At 42.0% G+C, this 24439-nt stretch overlaps 1 protein-coding gene across 1 annotated transcript; it reads right to left on the bottom strand.

Moving 5' to 3' along the window:
- Nucleotides 1-2165: 2165 nt before the first annotated feature.
- On the bottom strand, nucleotides 2166-16469 carry LOC128739415 (tubulin polyglutamylase TTLL13-like). Its single transcript, XM_053834900.1, has 6 exons — nucleotides 16135-16469; nucleotides 4625-4690; nucleotides 4110-4403; nucleotides 3879-4035; nucleotides 2648-3811; nucleotides 2166-2582 (listed from the first exon to the last, which is right to left on the bottom strand). Exons 1-6 carry the CDS (start codon nucleotides 16467-16469, stop codon nucleotides 2166-2168), a joined length of 2433 nt encoding a protein of 810 aa, XP_053690875.1.
- Nucleotides 16470-24439: the final 7970 nt, after the last annotated feature.

Raw genomic sequence — 24439 nt, 5'->3', positions numbered from 1 at the left:
CTTACGGAAGACAACCTGCATTTGCGGTATTTGAACGAAAGCTGTTGCGGACTATTTTTGGCGGAGTACAAACGCGGAGAGTGGCGGAAGCGTATGAATCACGAGCTTCAGACACTGTTTTGAGAGATTCCCATCGTACATCTGGTGAATGTTGGGAGACTACGGTGGGCCGGCCACGTCGCAAGGATGCCGGACAGCTGTGCAGTGAACATCCAAAATTTTACTGTCTACCTCCGATAAAACTGTTAACAAATATGTGTTTAACAATAGAAAATTGAAATTCTCTCGAAATTTTCTCAAATTATCAAGTGTTTCGAGTTTCTACTATTACTAGTACACCCACTATTACTGGTACATCCACCCTAATGTGTAATATTAGAATATGGATGTACACAAACACGCTACGCCACACTCGCACACATCTTTTTCCAGCAATACATGTAGGGGAAGGGCGGTAAAGACGGACACCTTAAGGTAAAGACTCAATATCTACTCAAATATAACTGTATTGATCCCAATTTTCGTATAAACTGAACCTTTAAGTCTCTGTCTAATAAAGTTACAACGTGTGCTGGAAAATTTCTTCCAAAATTTATGCATTTTTTAATATTATAAACATCATGTATAAATCAGAGTTTCTGCGCATGGGCGGGAAAGACGGTCACTTGATATGGGAAAGACGGACATTCGCAAAAAGATGTCACGCGTCGTTGAATTATCAGTATTAAGAAAGATTAACATATTTCATAATGTATTTAGGAAAGAATTGATTTGGGAAACCCCCTTCCCGATCCCCCCTTTGAGCGAGAAAATAGAATGGTTCCCTTCAATATTTTAATTGGTGACGAATTAATCGTTTCTAAAAGTTGGCTCATTCCAACTGTTCTATGACTTCTGGTTACTTTTACATATATAATATGGAAGTATTTGCAATGTTAAATCGTTTTTGGGCGTTGTTGTGAACCCATTTTGTTCAAAATCTGTGTGTCCGTCTTTCCCTACCATTGGGTGTCCGTCTTTCCCGACTTGGATACCATTTTTTCAAACTTCAATAACTTTTTACTGAATATTCAAAAATTCACTAGGTTTCCAATGGATATTCAGTGAAAGATCAAACTAACGCAATGTCGTCGGTTTAGCATGAACATGTTGTTTTTTAACGATTTACCAGCTATTTTCTTCACGCACAAAATTACATCGGTTAGCGTATATACGCATTTTTTCTTTGTTTTGCTTATAAATTTGTCAGTTACGCTGCTAAAAATCGGCAGTTTATTTCAAAAGTGTTAATTCAATCTATAGAAACATTTCCCATCATTGATTTACTTCAAAAAATTATTGTTTATGAAATATGACAAGTGTCCGTCTTTCCCGCAGTGTCCGTCTTTACCGCCCTTCCCCTACACACAGTTTCAACTTTTGTCGGGAGGGGTGCGCTGTTGGTTCTATTACTTGTCATTCGTAAGGGCTCGAGGAAGAGATGCCTATGCTAGTTTTCTTGATGGAATGTTTTTGCCAGGACTGAGTAAAATGGAGAGGAATTCTTGATACGGCAAGAGCCCCCGCGGCTGGTAAAAGTAAGTAAATAAGGGGGTGGCATATGGATCAGAGATCCAGGTACTGCGTGGAGAGATTTCTATCATACATCTAGCGAATTTCGGTAGGCTACAGTGGGCCGGACACGTCGTAAGGATGCTCGGTGACAGTGCGATGAAAAAGGTTCTATTAATCAACCCCGCGGGAACCAAGAACGTAGGGGCCCAAAGATCGAGTTGAATGGAGATGAATCCGCGTTATTATTCCAGCACTCAATAATTAAATTTAAATGCAAGTACGTTGTTATTTTGGTTGGTTCGATTCGAACAGTCCATTTGTTACAGTCCATATTCGATTTGTACAGATACAGACACCCAGGTGACAGGGCTCGGTACCACATCCGGAATTATTTATCGATGGAAAAGAATAAACAGAAGACTTGAGCAACCAAATTACTTTCAAATATTCACAATATATTTTATTACACTTAATTTCAAGCTCTGGCAGAATTTGATTAATTTACTCTGAAAGAAGGCTAAACCTAGTCGAACAATCGCAGTGGAGACGCTCCAGTCGTCACGGCACGAGCGGATTCTAAACGTCCAAGCACAATCCGCCCAAACTCAATACTAGATAACCTTATCGGATGCCGAGTATAACTGCCGGGCGTCTATGCTGTGCCGTTTGACCACATTGGTGACCTGGCGTGCCATGGTGGACTTCGTGCTCCGATAGTTGGTCGGCTGCGATGCCAGCAGATACGGCAGCGGGGGTCTGCTGGGTGGTGCAATTTCCGTGCACTGCATCCAGGAGGCAGTATCGTTGATCGTCACCAGACTTTTCAGCTGCAGCTTCTGGCTGGAGCTGCCGGTGGTGGCATTACTGCCGTGATGGTTCGACAGAACCGGAAGACTTGTGGTTGTGCCAGACGGGTTCGATTGTTCCTGCTGGAGCAGATCGTTAGCTACCAGCTTGGCGAACACCTCTTTGTACTTGCGATGATCGGAAATGGTGAGCAATTTGTTCCGATTGAAGTTTAGATATATCTGCAAGACAAAAATTGGAGTCTAGAAGATCATCTACAACATGTTTACTTCCATAGAATACTTACATTCTGTACTAAACCGCAGGTTCTAATGAGAAAATCCCTCTGTGCCAGCAGTGCCATGCGCTCCCGCTCTTCGTAGTCTACAATGTAATCTGGGGTAAATTCGTCTTTCTTCTTGACTGGTTGTTTCGGTTTTCGTTTTTTCGCTTTCTTCTTGATCGCAGATAACGTCCCATCTTCACCTGCGCAAAGCGTCTTAGCCCCCAACTGTCCTTTTGGGTTGTTTTTATTTAACATGGCCTGATTGTGTTTATAGCGTTCTTCCAGTTCGATTCGCTGCTGTTTGGCACACTCTTCACGCTTCTTACTGGCAGCCGTTTCGTTGTAAACCGACGCTTGGGTTTGTGCGAGAAAAAGATGCGCATAACGATCGGGATCTCCGGGCGCTGGCAGTATTCGTCGAAATCCACCGAGATGAGTTTCTTCCCAATTGATTTGCTCTCCCCACGGTCCAAAGCGATCCTCCGAGTTGGGATCTTCATCGTCTCCGTTTTTACTATCGCTACTACTTTCCTTGCTGGTCTCCTTACATTTAGAATATTCGCGCAGTCTTTGCAGCAGTCTATTCTGTATACGTCGCTTATCTTCTTCGAGTACACGTTTCTTTACCTCTCCGTTCAGGTTCAGCATTACAAAGGTATCGTGTATCAAGGCTTCCTTTATTTCCCGATCGATAGCTTCGTCCGTATGGAACGAAGGAGAATGATTAACTTCTAAAATGTAGGGTTTCAATTTGTGATCGATGAGTATATCGAATCCTAGTATTTCGAAGCACGCCTGAATTATATCATGAGTCGGAAAGCTTGCCTGGTACGTGTGCCTCAGCACTTGCCATGCGCTGAGGATCGTTTTCACGATTACATCGTCGATATTGCTCCACAGTTCCGCAATGTCGTATCCCTCCGAGGTAAGGATGCGGTTCAAGGTAGCGAACCTCCGCTTGCTACCAGCCTCGTCGTCATTCGAGAAGCACCGGCTGTACTTGTTGACAGAATAATTGGTGAGGTGCATAAAATTGTTCGATGTGTTGGTGATGCACGGTTCCCGGTACTTATTGGTGGCGAACCGAGCCAGACCTTCCTTGTACACAAATATCCGCAATGGATCCGTCGAAGTAACCAACGTGTATACTCGCAGGTCGAACTTGTAGCCGTCGATCAGCAAAGGCTAGATAATAATAAAAGTTTATCAACCATCTTCTCATTATAATATAAAATTTCAAAATAACACTCACCCGATGGATATACACTTGACAGATCATCCGATCCCGGGGGTTGATCTCCTTCAGGTTCTTCGTTAGAAATATGCCCCTGCCCTGCGAGCCCTGGTCCGGCTTCAGGATGTAGGTCTTGCTTCGGTGCGTCCTGCTGTAGGCGATCGCTTCTCCCAAGCTGAAATGACCGAAAAAGACAGCACTTCAGTCACATTTGTTCGGCGGTCCAAACGGATCGTCTTAGCAACAAACTCAGCCGGAAAGACCCAGGTCTTCGGGAAAATCTGGTACTCGATCGGGAACAGCTTCAGCATTCGGTTCAGGTTCCGTGCCAGCAGATCCTTGCGGCAGATCTCGAACATTCCCGGGAAATGATTGATTTTCTGAAACCGTCGCATATCCCGACAAAAGTCTACGCCGACCAGGGAGTCCGTCCAGCACACGTTCCAGTGTTCATTCTCGCTGACCAGCCGGTAGCCAAGCCGTCGGCACATTCGCGGTATGATGTCGTAGCGGCTGTTTAGTATACAAATACTGATCGGTGGTCTGCAACGAAGAAGTTCAGAGGAATAGAAACGCGCTCAAAAACGCACGAGTTGCATGCATAGCATGTGACAGAAGCATGAAGTTAACAGTTACAATCGATCAATTTCTCAGTAGTGTAGTTTTTGATTACATAATTGATCGATAATTCAACGATTTTCGTGAGTTATTGGAAAACTACCGGTTTTGCGCTACGTGCGTAGTGAGGAAGGAAAATATCTTACATTCTCTTCGATTTCTTGTTTCTATGTAAAACTTGCTCGTTTCTGGTGCGAGTTTTTCTAGTGCGACTGCGAAAGAGATATCAACACAATCAATATATACGGTATAGGAAGTCCTGGAAAATTATAATTAGAAACCAATATACATATTTTCTTTCCTGTTGTGCCTTTAAAAGGTCGTAGATTCTGGGAAAAGGTATATAAAGGTAGAATAATATGATAATTGATCGGATAGATATAAAAGTAGTAATTAATTAGGCGGAATTACAAATAGAACTGAAAGTGGAGACAATATCAATTTTTCAAATATTCTAACTTTAGATTACCAATCACTTAATAACCACAAAAATACTTAAATTTAGGATATTCAGTAGAATATACTGATGTACAAATTTAGGAAAAATTTGGTCCTGCGTACATATTTGCGAATTGAAATATAACCATGGTAATTCTGTGTTCGAACATGGAGAAGGGATATTCCAATCCAATCCGTTATCGCAGCAGGCTCACGCAAGTATTCTTCCAATTATCAAATGTCTGTCACCAACTAAAGCAAAAACAAAGCAAATTCAGGTGTTTTTGCTTTTCTGATTCCGGGTTCTAGGTCAACATCTGTTTCGGGATATAATGTGATTCAGTGGGTTTTTCAACGCTGGGGGACCCACCGCAGTCTTTATCTTATCTTATCTTATCTCACACTAACGCAGCCAATACTTGAAGGCATCCTGGAAAATGCCGATTGCTTAAATCGGTCATTTTTCTTGTCAACGGCCAGGTCAACTGCGCAGCATGTACCGCAGAGAGAATTCCAAAGAATTAAGTGGAATTAAAAATGATACTTAATTCCATTCAACTCATTGAAATCAAGGGGAAGGAAGAAAGCGTGACCTCCCGTACCAAACGCTTCCCTTGAAGATATTGATTAATTTACACATTACAAATTGTAGTCGTTGGGAGTATCTTTGCTAATAAAGGTTAAGTGATACTCCGGACCCTCGGGGATGAACTTATGGCATTAACCATAGTCTGGCTGCAATAGGCCAAGGTTATAGCGCCTTTTTTTTCGCTCTCTGAAAATTGAAAAATTCCGTCTACCTGGCATCATTTTAATTACTTAGTAAAAGAATAAAATTTAGAAATAATAAAATATATGAATGCAGGAAAATCAAATAGATAAACGAGTGAAGTTATGAAACGGCCTCACCGGCATTTGTTTCTTCGTCCATTCCATTAAATCCCGCCACTGGACAGCATCTTCGATTAAACCTGAAACAGTGGGGGACCCACCGCAGTCTTTATTATGAAAACTCCAAAACCTCCCCACCGGGCTTTTGGAGCCAATTGCCGTGGTCTTATATGTGGGAGTGGCGATACGTGCTAGACAAGTGTATTTTCATCGTTCCAATGACACCTGATGTTGCTTCATCACCTAGCAATTCGGCGTCTTCTGATACTACCAACGTCAACCTTGTTTCTTGGCGTGCCCGTCGTATAGGTTCGTGAATTTGATCATATGCTTTCTGGGTATTACCAGAATAATACCACCAATTTCACAATGGCGGCATCCCTATCCAGTAATCAGTATGAGTGCTATAGCATTTTGATCACAAGGAGTTAACCAGCAATCAATCACATGGAAGGGCTGATTGCGAATAATAACTCCCTGGAATGTGAATCCAATTCTCTTTAACATTGCTTCATATATAGGGTTTAAACGTATTTCGAAGACATGACCCTTCTTTATTGACAGATTTCGCAGCCGGGCGCCTCTATTTCTGGTGCTCGTGGGGTTCTTGAAGAGAACGGATTTCGCTGCACAGTCGTCCGGCATCCTGGCGACGTGGCCGGCCCACCGACCGTAGTCTCCCAACTTTTGCCAGGCTTTGTTTTGTTGTTTTGTTGGCTACTTTTGCTGAAGGTCGTTCCTCTCGTTTCAATGCTCGCTCGTCAGATCACACCTTCAATAGCGATGATCCGATGATGAATCTCATACTTACTGTACTTTACTTTTTCGGCGACAATCCGTTTAGCAAACCCGTGACGAATTCAGGAGCTGTCTCCACGTTTCTCAGTCTTGGGCTGCCGATCTCCAATCGCTCCCTAACACTCGCTGCCCCAGCATCCTCGTCAATAACGCTCGTCCAACGAGTACGGGGTCTACCTCGAAGTCGTCGGCCTATGTCAGGTTCTCTGCAGAATATTGTTTTAGCTGGTTTCGCATCCGTCATTCTTACTGCGTAGCCAGCCCATTGCATCCTGCCATATTTTAGACGTCTCACAATATCCGCATCTTTGTATACTTGGTATATTTCATGGTTCATGCGCCTGCGCCACACTCCTTCCAATATGTTGCCAAAAATTAATCGCAGAAACTTACGCTCAAAAACACCAAGAACTCATCGGTAACTCTCTTTTAACGTCCAAGTTTCGTGACTGACTTTTTACTTCACAGATGACATCGCTGTCACATGTCACTAACGTACCAAGGTAAACGAATTCCAGGTAAACCAGTTCAAAAGTATCTCCATCTATCGCCACCGCAGTTCCAACACCCGAAGAGCTACCACGCTCTCTACCAGCCACTATATACTTCGCATGGGCTGCGTTTATGATCAGCCCTATCCTTACAACTTCCTCCTTAAGATGCGTATACGCCTCTTCCGCATATCGATAATATCGATGTTATCCGGAAACCCTAGGAGTATGTGTGATTTCTTGATAATGGTGCTGCTTCTCTACACGCTTGCCCTTCGAATAGCACCTTCCAATGCAAAGCAATGTTGAATAGAAAATTTGATAGCCTGTCACCTTATAGCCATCTAACGTTACAAATGAGTTCGATATCTCACTCGCTATGCTGACACTTGATTTTGAACCAGCAAGGGTACCACGTATCAGCCTAATCAGTTTTGCTGGAAAACCATGTTCAAGCTTAGTCCGTCATTTTGTCTGAACTGAATCGAATGTTGCCCTAAAGTTTATAAATAATCAGCTGCCTTCCGTCCCGTTAAAAACGTGGCTGGTCTCTAGGTACGTTCAAAGGTACGTCAAAGTTCCTGACTAACGCTGATTGGATGCTGACATCCCTGCCCCTATGAAGGGTAGGAGGGAGTGTTCCTAGCCATGGCCTCACTGCTTGCATAGATCACCATGGAATCGTTAAGGCGACTACACAATACGAGCGGAGCCTAGAGTTGGGACCCATAAGTATGGATAAGTTTTTAAAAATTTGGAGGAAACGAATGCGGGTGCTACTGGAGGCAAAGATGATATCTTTGCCAAATATGAGTACCCAAGCAGCACCATTTGTTGTATGAAGGGTTACGCAACTATAATTGAAACATTCAAGTATGGTAAAAGTTCGCATCAGTTACCTTTATCGAACTGTTATGTGATTGAAAAAGCGCAAAAGGTGGAGCCTATATGCAACCAATTGTTACACATATGTTGTATGAAACATCAATGCGCATTATCTATCCATTCGCGACTACGATATTAAAAGAGATTTTAAGCCTGTTCGCACTCACACGAAATCTTATATGTTGCGTTGTCAAAGCTTGCGTGAAAACAAAAACAAAAATACTTTTTTCTCTTTTTTCCTCGGACAAAAACCAAACAATTATAAGCAACTTTGTAATCGCGAATTATGTTTAGTAGGAAATTATTTACATTAATATCCTTAATGCGAAACAAAACTTTAGTTTTTTGGACCTATTATGAGCTAATCTTCATGCCATTCAAAATTTATCGTGCAAAATATAATTTTGCTTTGTATTATTTGATGCGCCTCGTGAAAGTTATTAATTTGTTAATTTTCAAGTTTAAAGAATTAAACCAGTCAGATTAGGAATTCGTTTACGATGGAAAAAGCGGTGTAAAATCGAACTAGATACTGTAATCAAATAATATTTTAGTAAATGCCATGGATTCCTGATGAATGTTCGTGTAATTATTGTTAAAATAAAAACATTTCTTCGTTCAAAAATATTTTTTCATAAAAATATGGCGGAATATGATGTTACATTGATTGTATTTGTTTGGTTACATTTTATTTAAAAATATGCCGTAATCAACATGATGCAACATCATGTGACATTATTTATTTAGCAATGACATTATAATAACACGATGTTGCGATGAAGTTTCATGTTACTAGCTATAGACTAATATATTTGTGACAGCCATGAAAAAGTATTGGATAACCTGAATCTAACGTATTAATAACATGAAGTTGCTTATTTGTTGCGTGTATCAATACTGTAACCGGTGAAGTTTTTTGCAATTTAAACAAGACTAAATAGCAACATGGAAGATGTTGCAAGTGCTGCTTGGGTAAGCTGGCGAGATCACCGCCGGCAAAGACAGGTGATGCGAGATGATGCGATGTGATGCGAGATCGCCGAAGCTCGGGTCATAGCCGCTAAGGCTGTGGCCATGCCTAGTCAGGCGCGTACGCCGCTTGCCAAGCGCAAGGCGCATGACCATGAACCATGACCATGAACCAACGCTGGTGGCCAAGAGACAGCGAACCCTGGATCGCGCCTCTACCAGCGAACACGCGGAAGCGGTCCCGGACGGTGTTGCCAGGACCGGGGATGACGACTGGCGGATGGTTAGGCGTAAACCGCCTAGGCCGAAACCGAGCGAGGCTGCAGCTGTAAAGACAAAGTCAAGACGGGTCCATAAGGGCGACGCCTTAGTAGTGAAGCTGTCAGGTAATCTGTCGTACGCTGACCTACTGCACAAAGTTAGGGTGAACCCAAAGTTGCAGGAGCTTGGGGCCAACGTAGTGAAGACCCGCCGAACGCAGGCCGGGGACATGCTCTTCGAGCTCAAAAAGGACCCAACGGTCCAGAGCTCGAATTACAGGCAACTGGTTGGGCAGTCCCTGAGCGAAGCGGGCCAAGTAAAGGCGCTGTCGCAGCGTGTTCTTGTCGAGTGTAAAAACCTCGACAAGATTACAACGGCAGTTGACCTGAAGGATGCTCTGCGGGATTGTTAAGGTTGATGTGGCACCCACAGACTTCCGGTTGCGAAAGGCATATGGAGATATGCAAACCGCAACCTCAAACGTGCCAGAGGCAATTGCCAACAAAATGTTGGCGTCTGGCAAAATTAGGGTGGGCTGGCCACTTGCGTCCAAATGGCGTATCGAACGCTATTTCAGGTGTATGGGCTTTGGCCATCGGGCAGGCAAGTGTATGGTCCCCGATCAGGCTAAGTTGTGCAGGCGGTGGACAGTGCGTTGAACGTATGGGACTGCGGGACAAAAATCAAAACTGCTAGTTTTAGACATTTTATCAAGCTAGTGTAATGAAAAAAGTAGTTTGCGATAATCGAAGCTTGTATTTGCTTAAATCTTTCAAAATATTTACATAATGGCAAAAATGTTCCAAACGCCAAATTTTTACGCAAGCATTGCAAAAGTTTTTCATCATTATATGGGTTGCCGTTAGCTATATAACTACCAAAGTTGTTGGCGAAAGCGACATTTGTACTAGAAATACTTTGGTAAATTCAGTAATGCACTAGATGTTAGATTAAGCAGCACTCGAAGATCAACCTTGGCTGCATTTTCAGTAATTGAAAAGTTTTTCTTCAGTGCATGAAAGCTTGGAAAGCTATGTTTATTAAAGAAATATTTACTCGCTATATGACATAAAATCGTTCTGAGTTTAATTTTGAACAGTAATAGCACTAAGCTTCATAAACAGTGGTTTCTTTTAACAGGGATAACATAATATAGTAGAATCAACGGAAATCTGACGGTTTATCTGTGCTTGACGTTGATCTACAAATATTGAAATATCTTGCAGAGTTGCAGGTAGTTGCAGCTAAAACCTGTTCGATCTTGTAGAGGACACTTTGAGCAATTATTCTGTGTATATTTTAGCTTGGAAGTCGGTGGAACATTTTTTAAATCAGTAAGCAAAGTTGGAGTTCTATTTTTTTGAAGAACAATATCTATGTCGTTTCTATAGGGCGATTTTTTAGGAGTGAGGTCAAAATGAATTCCTTCTATAACCAAAATTTATTCTACTAACCTTGATTATTTTTCTCCATTTTAAAGATTTTGATTACACAAACTATGAAACTTTTACGAGCATGATGAATAACCTTCAACAATGAAAGCTAAATTTGTAAGTAAAATCCACTCTGCAACTTGACAGTTTGAACGCTTGTAATAGTAGTTGTGGCGCTTTCCCAAGCAAACTAATACTTGTTTATATAGCAGAAGGCATCTATAAACAATTCTAAATACTTAGTATACCCGATTAAAAAAAAGTGAAAAACGATTTTTGTCTATGGCTCAACGCACTGTGCGGTGCGGCGAAGACGGCCACTTCGCCAGGGAATGTAGCAATCCTCTGCACAGCCGAAGCGGGAAATAAGCATGCCACAGGTGGCCCACTGTGTGCGGCTTATAGGAGGGCTTTGCAACGATAATGGTTCAGGTTATATGGATTAACCTGAACCACTGTGAGACGGCACAGGACTTGCTTTGGCAAACGGCAGCCGAAACGGGGTGCGATTTTGCCATTATCACGGATCCCAACCGGGTCCCCCGGGGCGGCGCAAACTGGGTAATCGATAAGGGTCGGATGGCAGCAATTGCTGTGATGGGTAGATACCCGATCCAGGAGGTGGTTCGTGATTGCTGTGGTCGATGGCGTCTGCATCTCTAGCTGTTACGCTCCACCTAGGTGGTAGCCGGAGCAGTTTGACCGGATGCTAGACGTGTTTACCGACGAGCTCACGGGCCGCTAGCCCGTTATCATTGGAGGAGACTTCAATGCTTGGGCTGTCGAGTGAGCTAGTAGGTGCACTACCCCTAGGGGACAAAGCATGCTGGAAGCTCTGTCCAAGCTGTAGGTAACTCTGGCTAACGTGGAATCCATCAGTACCTTTTGTAGGGGGGTACAACAATCGATCATCGACATCACCTTCTGCAGCCCAACCTTGCTTGCCAACATGTACGGTACACTATACGGTACACGATTGAACGACGGACGCTACGGCCACGCGGGTTGAAGTCGACAGGGAGGAGGTGGAAAGTGAAGTCCTTCGACAAAGACCTGTTCATTGAAGCACTCAGCGCAGAGAGCAACCGCTCGAACCTGAGTGCTCGTGAGCTGATCAACGTCCTAGTACGGTCCTAGTAGTGTTACCACTATGCCCAGGACGGGGCAACCAACGAACGGTCATCGCCCGGTATACTGGTGGAGTGATACCATTGCCCAGCTCCGCTCCAGGTGTCACAGAGCGAGAAGGCTAGCGCAGAGGGCCCGGACCGATGTAGATGCTGAAGCTTGGGGGGTCGAACTTAGAGCAGCCAGGTTGGCGCTCAACAAGGAGGTTAGGCGTAGCAAGAAATCCTGTTTTCAGGAGCTAGGCCGCGATGCAGACTTGAACACCTGGGCACCGCCCCATACTAGGTGGCGATGAAAAAGATAAAGGGTACATCCGCCCCGCAGGAAACCTGCCCCCAAAAGCTGAAAGTCATCGTGGAAGGGGTCTTTCCGCAATATGATCCAGTTTGGTGGTTCCGACCCCGTACGGTCAATCGAATGATGTCCTCATTCCGGTCACGAATGAGGAATTCACCGTAATTGCCAGCGGTTTTAAAAACGAAAAAAATGCCCGGTCTTGACGGGATTCCGAACGAGGCACTCAAAGTGGCGATCTAAGCATATCCCGATATGTTTAGAGAGACGCTTCAGAATTGCCTAGAGGTATGCGAATTTCCAGACAAATGGAAAGTTCAAAGATTGGTACTGCTGGCAAAGCCGGCGAAACCGCCTGGTGATCCCTCGTCGTACAGGCTAATTTGCCTATTGGACACGTTAGAGCGGGTAATCCTAAACAGGCTGACGCCTGTGGTGGAAAGTGATGTCGGACTGGCAAGCTCGCAGTTTGGCTTCCGTAAGGGGAAGTTCACTGTAGACACCATAAAGTCCGTGGTGGAGAGGGCCGAGAAGTCTATGAAACGGAAAAGGCGAGGCGACAGGTATTGTACCATAGTCACAATCGAAGTCAAAAACGCATTTAACAGCACTAACTGGGGTGCGTTAGCGCTGCATAGGATGAGGGTACCGGACCATCTATGCAGGTTGCTTAAAAGTTACTTCGAGAACCGGACGCTAGTGTACGACACGGCGGATGGGGCGAAGAAGTACAAAGTGACACCGGGTGTTCCACAGGGCTCGATTCTCGGCCCACGCTCTGGAATGCCATGTACGATGGGGTGCTGAGCCTCGAACTACCCACTGGGGTCGAGATCACTGGCTTCGCCGATGATATCATCCTTACAGTGGTAGGCGAGTTCCTAGAGGAGGTGGAAATGCTGGCATCGGACGCCATAAGCATAATAGAGGGTTAGATGGCGGGCGTCATTCTACGATTGGCCCACTACAAGACGCAAGCGGTGATGATCAGCAACCGCAAGTCGGCCTGAAAGGCCAAAATAATCGTTGGAGGACAGGTGATTGTCTCCAAATGAAGTGTGAAGTATCTGGGTGTTATGACAGACAGCCATGTGGATTATGCTTGTGGTAAAGCGTCAACGGCGGTTACTGCGCTGTCCAAGATCATGCCGAACGGCTACGGTCCTAGCAGCAGTAAGAGACGCCTGATGGCCAGCGTTGCCACGTCGGTGCTACGGTATGGTGCACCGGCATGGGCCCCGGCTTTGGAGAGCGCAAGCGCAATCAGGCATACCTGAACAAGGTGTTCAAGCTGTTGGCATTGCGCGTTGCGTGCGGATACCGTACCATATCGTTGGATGGCATTGGGGTTATTACAGCCATGATTCCCATATGCATACTTCTAGGTGAGAACATTGAGTGCCATAGGCAGAGGAACGTCAGGGGCGCTAGGGAAAGAGTTAGGCTGGACACTATTAGGTGTTGGCAGGCGGAATGGGATCACACCGATCACGACAGGTGGACCCATAGGCTGATCCAGAGCATATCGTCCTGGATCGGTAGACGACATGGTGAGGTAAATTTTTTCCTTACCCAGTTTCTGTCGGGACGCCGAGGAAACGGCGGAGCATGTGATGTTTCACTGCCCACGTTTCACGACCACTCGGCGGGTGATGCTTGCGGTCGTTGGGGAAGACACCAACGCCGACAACATCGTGCAGAGAATGTGCGCTGAGCAGCGCGCATGGGGTGCCATCGATAGGGCGCCAACGGAGGTGATAACGGAGTTGCAACGGGTAGAACGTTTGCAACGACAGGGCCTGACATAGCTTAGCTATGGTCAGTAAAGGGCTGATTGGGCAGCCCAGGCCCTAGGTGAAGGGTAGTGGCGGTATGAAGTGACAATGGCAAGGGTGTTGTGTGAACTCACTTACGCAACGGATAAGTCGGAGTGCTTAGGCACGTCCTCCCTTCTGTTGGCACCTTGTGAATCCTATTCGGCACCGCGAAAGTGCTGTCTATGAAGATTTTCTCCCTGCATAAACAATACAAAAAAAAAGATGTTTTGATGGCAGAGTCGGTCAAACGATTTGTTGAAGTCAACGAAAACCAGCAGAAGAGAGTCCTAGAATTCGTACGAAATCCAGCTTGCTGCCGCCGTAGAGTAGCATCGATCTTCTCTTGGATCCGGTTGAGGGGTAATACAGAGCAAAGTGATGCCACACCAGTTACCGCATTCAATTAAGTCTCCGAAGTAATTTAACATGACAATACTGTATTCCAACGTAGTTTTTAAATCCAAAATGGTCGAACCATTACCAAGTCTTATGTACATAGACCACTCTGTTACGGAACAGAATGGTAATTTTGTTCCAGACCAAAAATTCAACACGAAAAAAGCAGATTGGAAACATAGATTTTTGATTTTTTTATTGTTTGCAGAGTACATCTAAGCAAAAAGATACGATTATTGCAAAAATCTCATTTTCGATAACAATGATCAATAAACCATTGTGGTTCGGAACGTTATTATTTACCGCCCGACAGATTCGAGTGAAATTTAAATGCGAAAGTAGTCTCGAAATGTCTTTTATTCTACTTTTGTATTCTATTAAGACACTCAAAAACAAACTTTAGTTAACTAACGATGAACCAGTAAAGATCAATTAAAACGATATGTCTATTTGAAAACTAACTTTTAAAAGATTTTAACAAGTTTGGAGCGCAGACTTGTTCAATGAATCCTAGGACGACGGTATCGTTTGAAATCAAAACAAAAAAAATCCTGCTGCATTCGATGTCACAATTCAGCATTCTGTATTGACAGAAACTGCTGTTTGAGTTTTTAGACTATTACCTTGCCACGAACATCCGTTTCCTCAGGTTAATAAAAGTACACCATGCGTCTCCATTCGGTTATTAAAACACTTAATTTCTTCGAACTTGTAGTTCAAAGACAAAAAGATCTATTTTACTAAATGTATGACACGTTATGCAAGCTTTTCGAAAAAACACAACAACTGTGATTTGTTTCGCACACCGCTTTGGCTCAAAAGCTAACGTAGACCTATGAGTTACATTTCGTTTTTGAAATTTATCCTTCCGAACAAAAGACAGTGTAAATTTTTATTATTGTAGCATACATTTGAGACGAATAGTTTAGGCAACTTTAGACTTTTTTGATTCTTGATTTATTTCTAACAGCTCTCGAATAAAAAAACACTAGAGGAACTGCTATCGGTTATCGGCTATCCGACAACCTATGACAGCAGCCAGAGCTAGTGCAAACTGTTCACAAACACCACATTGGCACTTGAAATGATATTTGTAACGTGCCCAATATGGCAATGAGCCCAAAATTTGAATTATATATTATCCAATCAAGGGAAAAGACATAAGCGCGCCAAAGGTTTTGCAGCAAATGCGTTAGGTATTGAAATTTTATGAATGAAATTCATCATGCCAGTGTATTGCGATAGGATTTTTTATGCTAATTTTGCCTGCTTATATACTTGCACTACTATTTACCATTTTTGTTCACACAAAACCGCTGATTCGTATAGAATACATAACAGTGCTTGATTGTTCAACCCTTCTGAAATATAGAAGTCATAGCGATAGCAGTTTCAGCTAAATGCATTCATGCAAGTTTGCCCTCACTGAATGCATAGGTGATTGATTATAAAGGAGGTGGAAGTTTAAAAGCTTGTTCAAAATATTCATTTTGAGATATCATTTTATGTACTTGATCTGAATAATTACTTCTTTGTCGGGAAACCAAATTGTGAATCTAACGATTCATTCTTTAACAAATTACGTTTGTTCTTTTATAAGTTGTTGAAAAAAGGATTGTTAGATTCGTTGTTCGTATTTATTGATGACCTACGATGAATCCCATTGCTCCGGAACAATAGACAGTAAAAATAAAAGTGTTAGTATTCCAGTACGCCAATCAGTTGACAAACAAGTTAACTAAATACAACGACACTCAATACACTACTGGAACGATAAAACACGACAACGGAAGGATCAAACAGTTCACACGTTCAACCATAGACAGGGCGGTCAAAGTAGAATCGGTTTACTCACTTAGGATCTTTTCGAGCGTCGTCAAGTGGTTCGACCGTGGCGTTACTATGGCAAAAACTTTTGGAATTTTTACCCGAATCACAAAAGACAGCGTAGGACCTATGGTTAACTTTCAGCAATCCCTGCTGTTTGCTGCTGCCGACACACTCCACTGCACTTTTCGACGAGAACGAAGTTTCGGTGGTGTCCATCTCGGAGTCCGAGCCGGAGCTTGAACTGGACCCATCCGTCGAGCCGGAAGAGGTCGAACCTTCCTCGCTGCTCTCATCTTCACTGGATGACTTCCGTTTGGCCAGTTTCGATGATTTGCTCACGTTATCTCGCCGAGGTAGCATCGTTTTACAGTAATTTTTCTAACACTAAAACTGCACTTGTACAAAATGGCTATCCAAATGGGCGGAAATCCTTAATAGCGACACAATTGGTTACGGTTATGGCCTAGATATTTTCACTGGAATGTTGTTTGTTCGGATCCATCGTTACGTCTGACATTGACATTTTTTTACAAACGATATGATTGATTGTTCAGGCAGACCTCGTAATAGCTGGGGAAGTAGGCTATGAACACTTTGTACTGAACACACTTTGATAAAAAAAATCCAATTGATTGGGCAGATATCCTTAGGTAGCTGCAAATATTTGAACCGAACCGAACCGCCGCCGTAGAGTGACTGAACTTCGCCGTTCCGTTTGAGTATGTAAATGCCGTCTATCGGGTTGGTCCTTATGGATACGGTTTTTTATTTACTATCAAACTCCCACCGGTATACCAAAGGATATGCGGAACAGAGCCAAGCATTAAAAACTTCGACATGACGCTATGCAATGCTTGGCACTGGCGCATAGCGAAGACCAACGTGAGGCGGTTTGTGATTTTTAGCCTTATTCGTTATGTTTCGGCTCGTTTGTGCGGAGTTCAACACTCATGGGCTTCGAACCGTTTCGAATAGTTCGGTTGCCTTGGCACGGTCATACTTCGTTTATGTCATAGACGGGAAACCTTCGCAATCAAAGGGTCGCGACTTGCATGCCTCTGCCAATACCGACGAATCAATCGGCCAATAAATGTGTGTTATTGTTCTGTTGCGAACCACCAGGCACGTACGTACCAATATCCTGGCAATTGATACGAACTTGGAACAATTTCTTTCCGAGGATAAATTTTAAAAACGAAAACTTTAGAGTTTAATTTAAACGCAACCCGGAACGGAGTCACCAGTCGATTCCCCCGAAGAAAAGTTTCATAGTTAAGCTAATTTTATTGGGACAAATCCAAAGTTTCTACAATAATAGACCTAGGTTGTTATTTAAACTTTCCAAGTTTTGTTGCACGATACGATTAAAAGAAAATTATTTGCTTCCTGCTGTTTCTGCGTTTATCGTCCGTTGAACGGTTCCTTTGCACAAAGGATATCGGGGGAAAAGCTAATTTGTTTTAGCAACCAGGTGAACAAGTCAGGCAAAATTATGAAACTAGGTATATAAACGGGTATATCCCGGAACGATGGGTTCAGTAGCCGCGTGTGTTTACGTGTATATGAGTCATTCCAGTTTATTAGTGCAGGTAGCTAGTAGTCAAAACTACAAACCCTTGCTATAAATAGGGTACTCTCCGGACGAAGTTTACTCGGGTAGTGTAGCCAAAGTGGTTTGGCGGAAGTCACAATACAAGCACATTGGAAAGTTGCAAATATGAAATTGATGAATTTGTTTGATATCAAGTGTTGAATGCATTTTCTGAAGTATTGTATTTCACCCCATTGCAGTAATCATGTCACTAATTACAAATTACAGTCATTTAAGTAATTTGGAAAAAAATATTCAATTAGAGTATTTTTGCTCCACATTGTGATACTATTGATACAAAAATACTCTAGATTAGCCAGATCATAAAAAAAATAAACATTAAGGCATAATCACCGAATGCTGTAAGGGTAGATAGCATCGTCAGAATCTCAATTTCGTAAAATGTTTTATCTCTTTCGTCTGCAATACATTTAGAAAGAAAAACCTCGAAACATTTACTCTGCTATTAAGACGCAGATAACATTATCTCGCTAAAGGCAAGTTGAATAGATATGACCAGCGCTGGAAATCGCGATAATTGATTCTATAAACTACACTATCTGTGATTGCCGCCTATCGCACTTTCGTTATTGACCGAATAAATTATCAATGAGATTTAGGCAGTTGAGCTGCTTAACAAATCATAAAGCCTTAGATTTTTAAACCACTTTGCATTCAAAGATTCTGGTTGATGATACCGGTTTAACATTCAGACCGGATCGTATATAGATATGTAGGTATGTCTCATATAGGCCAAGCTACCGCGCTATAGCTTTAAGCTACCGTAAGTACACCAAATTCTACGTACCGCATGTTTGAGTTAAAACTCACTTAAACTTAAACTTGCGTAGATTAATAACTGCATGTACACCAATTTTGCTAGATGCTTAAGAATCAACATAACAATGTGTTGGAATTTTGAAGTTTCGACTGATAATTAGGAATCAACGCAGAGTTAGGGTCGCTTACGGTAGATGAATCACCTCGAGTACAGTGGACATCCCGGGAGTTTAGTTTAAGCGTGCTGCCTAAAGGTCATTCGTTACCTACACATGGCATTATTTACAGCGCAACTTGCATCCTTTTGCAGATAGAGCTCACACGCGTTGTTAGCTAGATAACGGTTCATAAGTACTATAACGAATGGGTGAAGTTGTTTCATTCGAACTATGGCTATGAATGGTTTATCAACCGGCACTTGCCTATGACCTTTGACACACATGACATGACAGCATGGCAAATTGCATGTCGCTTTCACCCGCATTCATCAGTATGTCAGTCTAAACCCCTGGCATATGGACAAAATATTGTCCTAGTTCGTTGAAACCGAGCAGTTTGCGGATTTGACATATATTGGATAAAGTTTTGAAAGCCGTATGCTAAATATAGTTAACAATTTACCAACAACAATACGTTGTTACAAGCATGATTTATGCCAGTCAGTAATTATATACCGACTAAACGGTTACGGGACACGATAGAGAGCTATTATTATAACTGCGCTTTGTTGGCGGTTCCGTTTTTCATAAAGGACGAAGTTTGCAAGTTGCGGAACCTATTTTTATACGTTTAATTGATAAAACATTGCGACGCATGTTAGCCCAAATATATCTTACCTCCCAAATTGCAGTCTAGCTCGCTTGAACATTTAGACAGTTGTTCTAAGGAATAACAAACCACAAGGAAAAGCTGAAATTGAAGACTATTGTGTCTATTATATTGATATTAATCTAAAATATAAAATGTTTGTCAATGTATGTATGTTTGTTTATACATGCTTGTATGCACCACCATACTGGTAGTATCCCAGTGAATGGACGAGTGAGAGCGACGACGGGGAGTCAGTCGAGTAACGGGTGTTGAATAAACAGCGGTTGCGCTTGGATAAGAATATACTTTATCACATTGGCGATCCTGCCAGGATAGTTTCCATTTTGAGATATAGTTGTTGTGCTCTTGTGCTTTTGATAAAAGATGAGAAGGAAGTTTATCCAACTTAAATAAAATAAATTCAAATAAAATCTGTGAGTGTAAAAATATACGTTGAAGAAGAGGCTTGCATTGCAATTAGTTCATGACACACACAATCATATTCGTTGCATCGGGCTGGACCCATAGCCAACTAGCGAAAAAAGGGCAACAAGTTTTGCCACAGAGTTTGAAAAAATGATTTTTAAAAAAATTGTCATTTTAGAGTACCTCACCAAATAACTATAATCACCGAACTTACTAACCTTTACATATATGCTTAATATCGAACGTTTAAAAAATTCACCGCTGTTCGTAGAGTAATTTTCGTTGTCTTCATACCTAATCAGCGCCAGCGTATTGTATTGATTTACAGAATTGTATTGAGAAACAGAAATAATAATCTGCGCAGCTAGCAAGCTTTCCGATTGTCTAGTTATGTATTTATTTGACCGCTTATCAGGCTAATCGTTATCGATTACAAAAACAAAATTTCAAAAGAATTACTCATACATCAGCTGGTCTATTTGAATGAGAAACGGCAAGTTTGATTTGTTTGATTGAGTAAGCTCATTTCTACATGACTGAAATTGTTTATTGATTTCATTGAACCCAATCAATAGCATTGTGTTGTTGTGTCTGGCATTCCCGTTCGAAATTTAATTGATTGAAGTTTGCATTGGTTGAATTTGCGAATTGCATATAAGTAGAGGTTTGGTCCATTTGCGTTGAAAGTGGTTTTTCCTTTTCTGAACGTTTACCTAATACCAATATTCATATCTCACGAACAAAACCACGTAGAACAAACAGTTTTTTAAGGCGGCTCTGTAGCCGCAAGGTCTGCTTTGACAAGCGAATGGTCATGGGTTCGAATCTTAGTAGAATCAGGCCGTTCGAAGTCAAAGTGACTTTAGCATGGACTTATTCTCTGGCCCCACATCACCCTTCATTCACGCTGAATTCTTTATTATTCCGATAAGGCCTATTGACAGTGCAAAATGACCCTTATAGTTAAATGCACTGGTTAGCTGTGGCAGGGATGGCTATAATTGGGGACAGTGCTGTCATGTGGAACCAGGTGGGTAAAGTAGAAAAAGCATTGAAGGAAGGGTAAAACCCAATTACACACAAGCACGCATAAAATTCAATAAGCATATCACTCACTAGAATAGCGATTATAGCAAAGAAATGCAGTGCGGATCATACAGCAAAACCCGGGCGATATCCATTGGCGTAGCTAGGAAATTTCCCTGGAGGGGGCCTAGGGGGTGCCTTCCAAAAAAATAATCCAAAAGATTATGATCTTGTTTGGGATTGCTGGTGCACACGGACAACAACACTAGTAAGGATCTAGTTACGCATAGTAGACTAGTAGGATCTAGTTACGCATTTAAGCGGGAAATTAGGCTTCCTTAGCCCTTCGCAAAACGCTACGCATACGCAATGTTCGAGCGGAAGGTACTGCGGACGATATTTGGCGGAGTACAAACTGAAAGCGGAGAGCAACGGAGACGTATGAAAGTCAGTAGGCTACAGTGCGACGAAAACAGTTCTCTTTAACATCTGCACCAGCATCAGGAACAGGGAGGCTCAACGTGCAAGATGGCTCGACCAGATGTAGTTAAATGGAGATGAACACTTGAAACAGCATGAGCCGGAGTGGCTACTAAGCCACTGACGACAACGACAACTACGCTTTTGTGATGCCTAGTGAAAAATAAAATATCTACACGGGAACATATACACTGAGTTTTTTCCGGTTTCCAATTCCAATGAGGAAAATTTCTGGAGGGGGCCTGTAGAATTCTGGAGGGGGCCTGGTACCCCAGGCACCCCCTCTAACTACGCCAATGGCGATATCACATCAACGATACTGGACGCAGTGATGAGTCCATACAGGAAAAAAACAGTTATGAAAATGCTAGATTACCGGTCAATCTTTAGGTAGTCTGTCTCGTGCAGATCTGCAGAAATAAAGCAAAAAAGGAGAACTGGGCCAGAACGAGATGAAACGGAAAAGAACACGAAGGAAAGTGTGCCAAAAACTGGACAAACGGGATAGAAAACACGAAACAGAAAAAAAGGAAAAAGCGGAGATGAAAACTAGGAAAAATGGAAGAAAAAGGTCGAACAAAACAGAAAAACGCCAGGACTCAAGAAAAGGGCCAAACACGAAGAAGCGAAAAGGAGCAGAGAAAGAGGAGCAACGGGTAGAAAATTATATAAAGAATGGTATGATGGTGAAAAAAATATGACAGAATGGGAGGGAAAATGGTACATAGGATGGAGAAAGAATAGTGGAAAAGAAAAAAACGTGACAAAAAAAAGCAGGTACAAAACAGAAAAAAAGAAAAGGGAGGGAGAGAGATAGAATTGATAACCGATAACGGAAATGAGGAAAACAGGAAAAAGATTTTTTTATTTACTTGTCTATGACACTATAACGTGATCATGAACGCAAATTCTATGGTAGAGGATGGAAGAGTCGAGAGTATGGTAACAAAATTAAGTGTTTTTTTTTTTCATGTTGGGTATTTTTATCACTGCGACCATTTGTTTGATATATTGTGATATATCCCCCATTTTACTATAGCTATGTTGTCAAGATGACGCACCACTATTAGAAGCGACCGTCATTGTTTGACTAATAGCATTTGTCCAGTCCGGTGATACATTTCGGATAAAGTGCACTACCGTACTGGGAATTGTTCTCCAAATATCAAAGGGTTCTAACAGCCCTCTGTCGAAGAACCTTAATCTTTTATTAAAAATTGCCGGACATCGGCATAACAGGTGTTCCGAGTCTTCCTTTTCTATGCCACAGAAGCGACATATATCATCTTGAAGTTTTCCCATTTGCTTCAGATGATAGCGGCTCGGACAATGTCCTGTTATTAGACCAGTATAGATGCTTAGATCTTTCTTTGAAAGCTCCAGTATTTTGCGAGTCATAGAAATGTTTGGAGAGATAAATCGTTTCGACTGCCTAGCATTGAAGGTGTTATTCCAATTTGATTCCACTTTCCTACATTCCCATGCCTTCAGCTCCATTTTTAAAACAGAAGCAGATAGGCCGCAAAAGGGCTCAGGTCCTATAAATTGATGAGAAGATCCGAATCTTGCAAGCGCATCAGCCCTTTCATTTCCATCAATTCCACAGTGACCTGGGACCCAATATAAGTTGACTTGGTTACGGCAAGATAATTTTTGGAATGATTGAATACATTCCCAGACGTGTTTTGATGTGCATGTCGCCGACTTTAAAGCATTTAGAGCTGCTTGACTATCGGACATGATGCATATATTTGAATGTCTATAGTTTCTGCGCAAGCACACAGTAGAACACTCTAGAATTGCTTGAATTTCAGCTTGGAACACAGTTGGCCATCTACCCATAGAAATTGACATGTCTATTTCTGGGCCAGTTACTCCTGCTCCCACTTGGTTGTCCATTTTTGAACCATCTGTGTAAAAAACCGTCGAGCCTTGGCGAAGATCGGGACCACCGTCTTCCCAGGAATCACGCCTAGGCTCAAATACACGAAAAATTCGGTCAAAGTTGTATTTTTTCGCCATCCAGTCTTCATTATTGATTACCAGAGGATTAATACTAATAATCTTTAGAATACTGAGATGACCTGTAAGATCACCATCAAAGAGGTTCATAGATCTTTTGATCCTCAGAGCACTCTTTTCAGCTTCTAATTGTATGAACTGATGCAGTGGAAGCATATAAAGTAAAGCATCCAATGCCTTCGACGGTGTACTTCTCATTGCACCTGTTATTGAGAGAGTGGCTAGCCTTTGAAGTCTTTCTAGCTTTTTCTGAGAAGCTTTCTCTTTTGTTTTTGGCCACCAGACCAACGAGGCATAGGTAATCCTGGGTTTCACAATAGCCGAATAGATCCACTGGATCATCTTCGGTTTCAGTCCCCATTGCTTACCAAAAGTTCTTTTACATCCCGGTCAACACTGAATGTAACACAACGTTGCTGTTATGTAACACAGAAGTAACATTATAATGTAACAAAGTTATCAAAATTTGACGTAACATTTAAATAAAAAAATGGTAGCATTGTTACGTTAAAATGTTACCTGAAGGTTATGTAACAATAACATTAAGTTGGTTACATTACAAACTTAATGTTCTTGTTACATAACCTACAAGTAACATTTTAACGTAACAATGCTACCATTTTTTATTTAAATGTTACGTCAAATTTTGATAAAAGTTGTAATGTTACACATTTAATGTTCTTGTTACATAACCTACAAGTAACATTTTAACGTAACAATGCTATCATTTTTTTATTTAAATGTTACGACAAATTTTGATAACTTTTTTAACATTACAATGTTACTTCTGTGTTACTTAACCGCAACATTGTGTTACTTTCAGTGTTGACCGGGGAGTTATGCCGGAACATATGGTGGGATCCGGTCAACACTGAATGTAACACAATGTTTCTGTTATGTAACACAGAAGCAACATTGTAATGTAACAAAGTTATCAAAATTTGACGTAACATTTAAATAAAAAAATGGTAGCATTGTTATGTTAAAAGGTTACCTGTAGGTTATGTAACAATAACATTAAGTTTGTTACATTACAAACTTAATGTTCTTGTAACATAACCTACAGGTAACATTTTAATGTAACAATGCTACCATTTTTTATTTAAATGTTACGTAAAATTTTGATAACTTTGTAACAACATTACAATGTTACTTAACAGCATCATTGTGTTACTTTCAGTGTTGACCGGGTAAT

The sequence above is a fragment of the Sabethes cyaneus genome, chromosome 3, assembly GCF_943734655.1.
Source record: "Sabethes cyaneus chromosome 3, idSabCyanKW18_F2, whole genome shotgun sequence".
Lineage (NCBI taxonomy): Eukaryota > Metazoa > Arthropoda > Insecta > Diptera > Culicidae > Sabethes > Sabethes cyaneus.
This window is presented reverse-complemented; position numbering and strand designations above follow the sequence as displayed.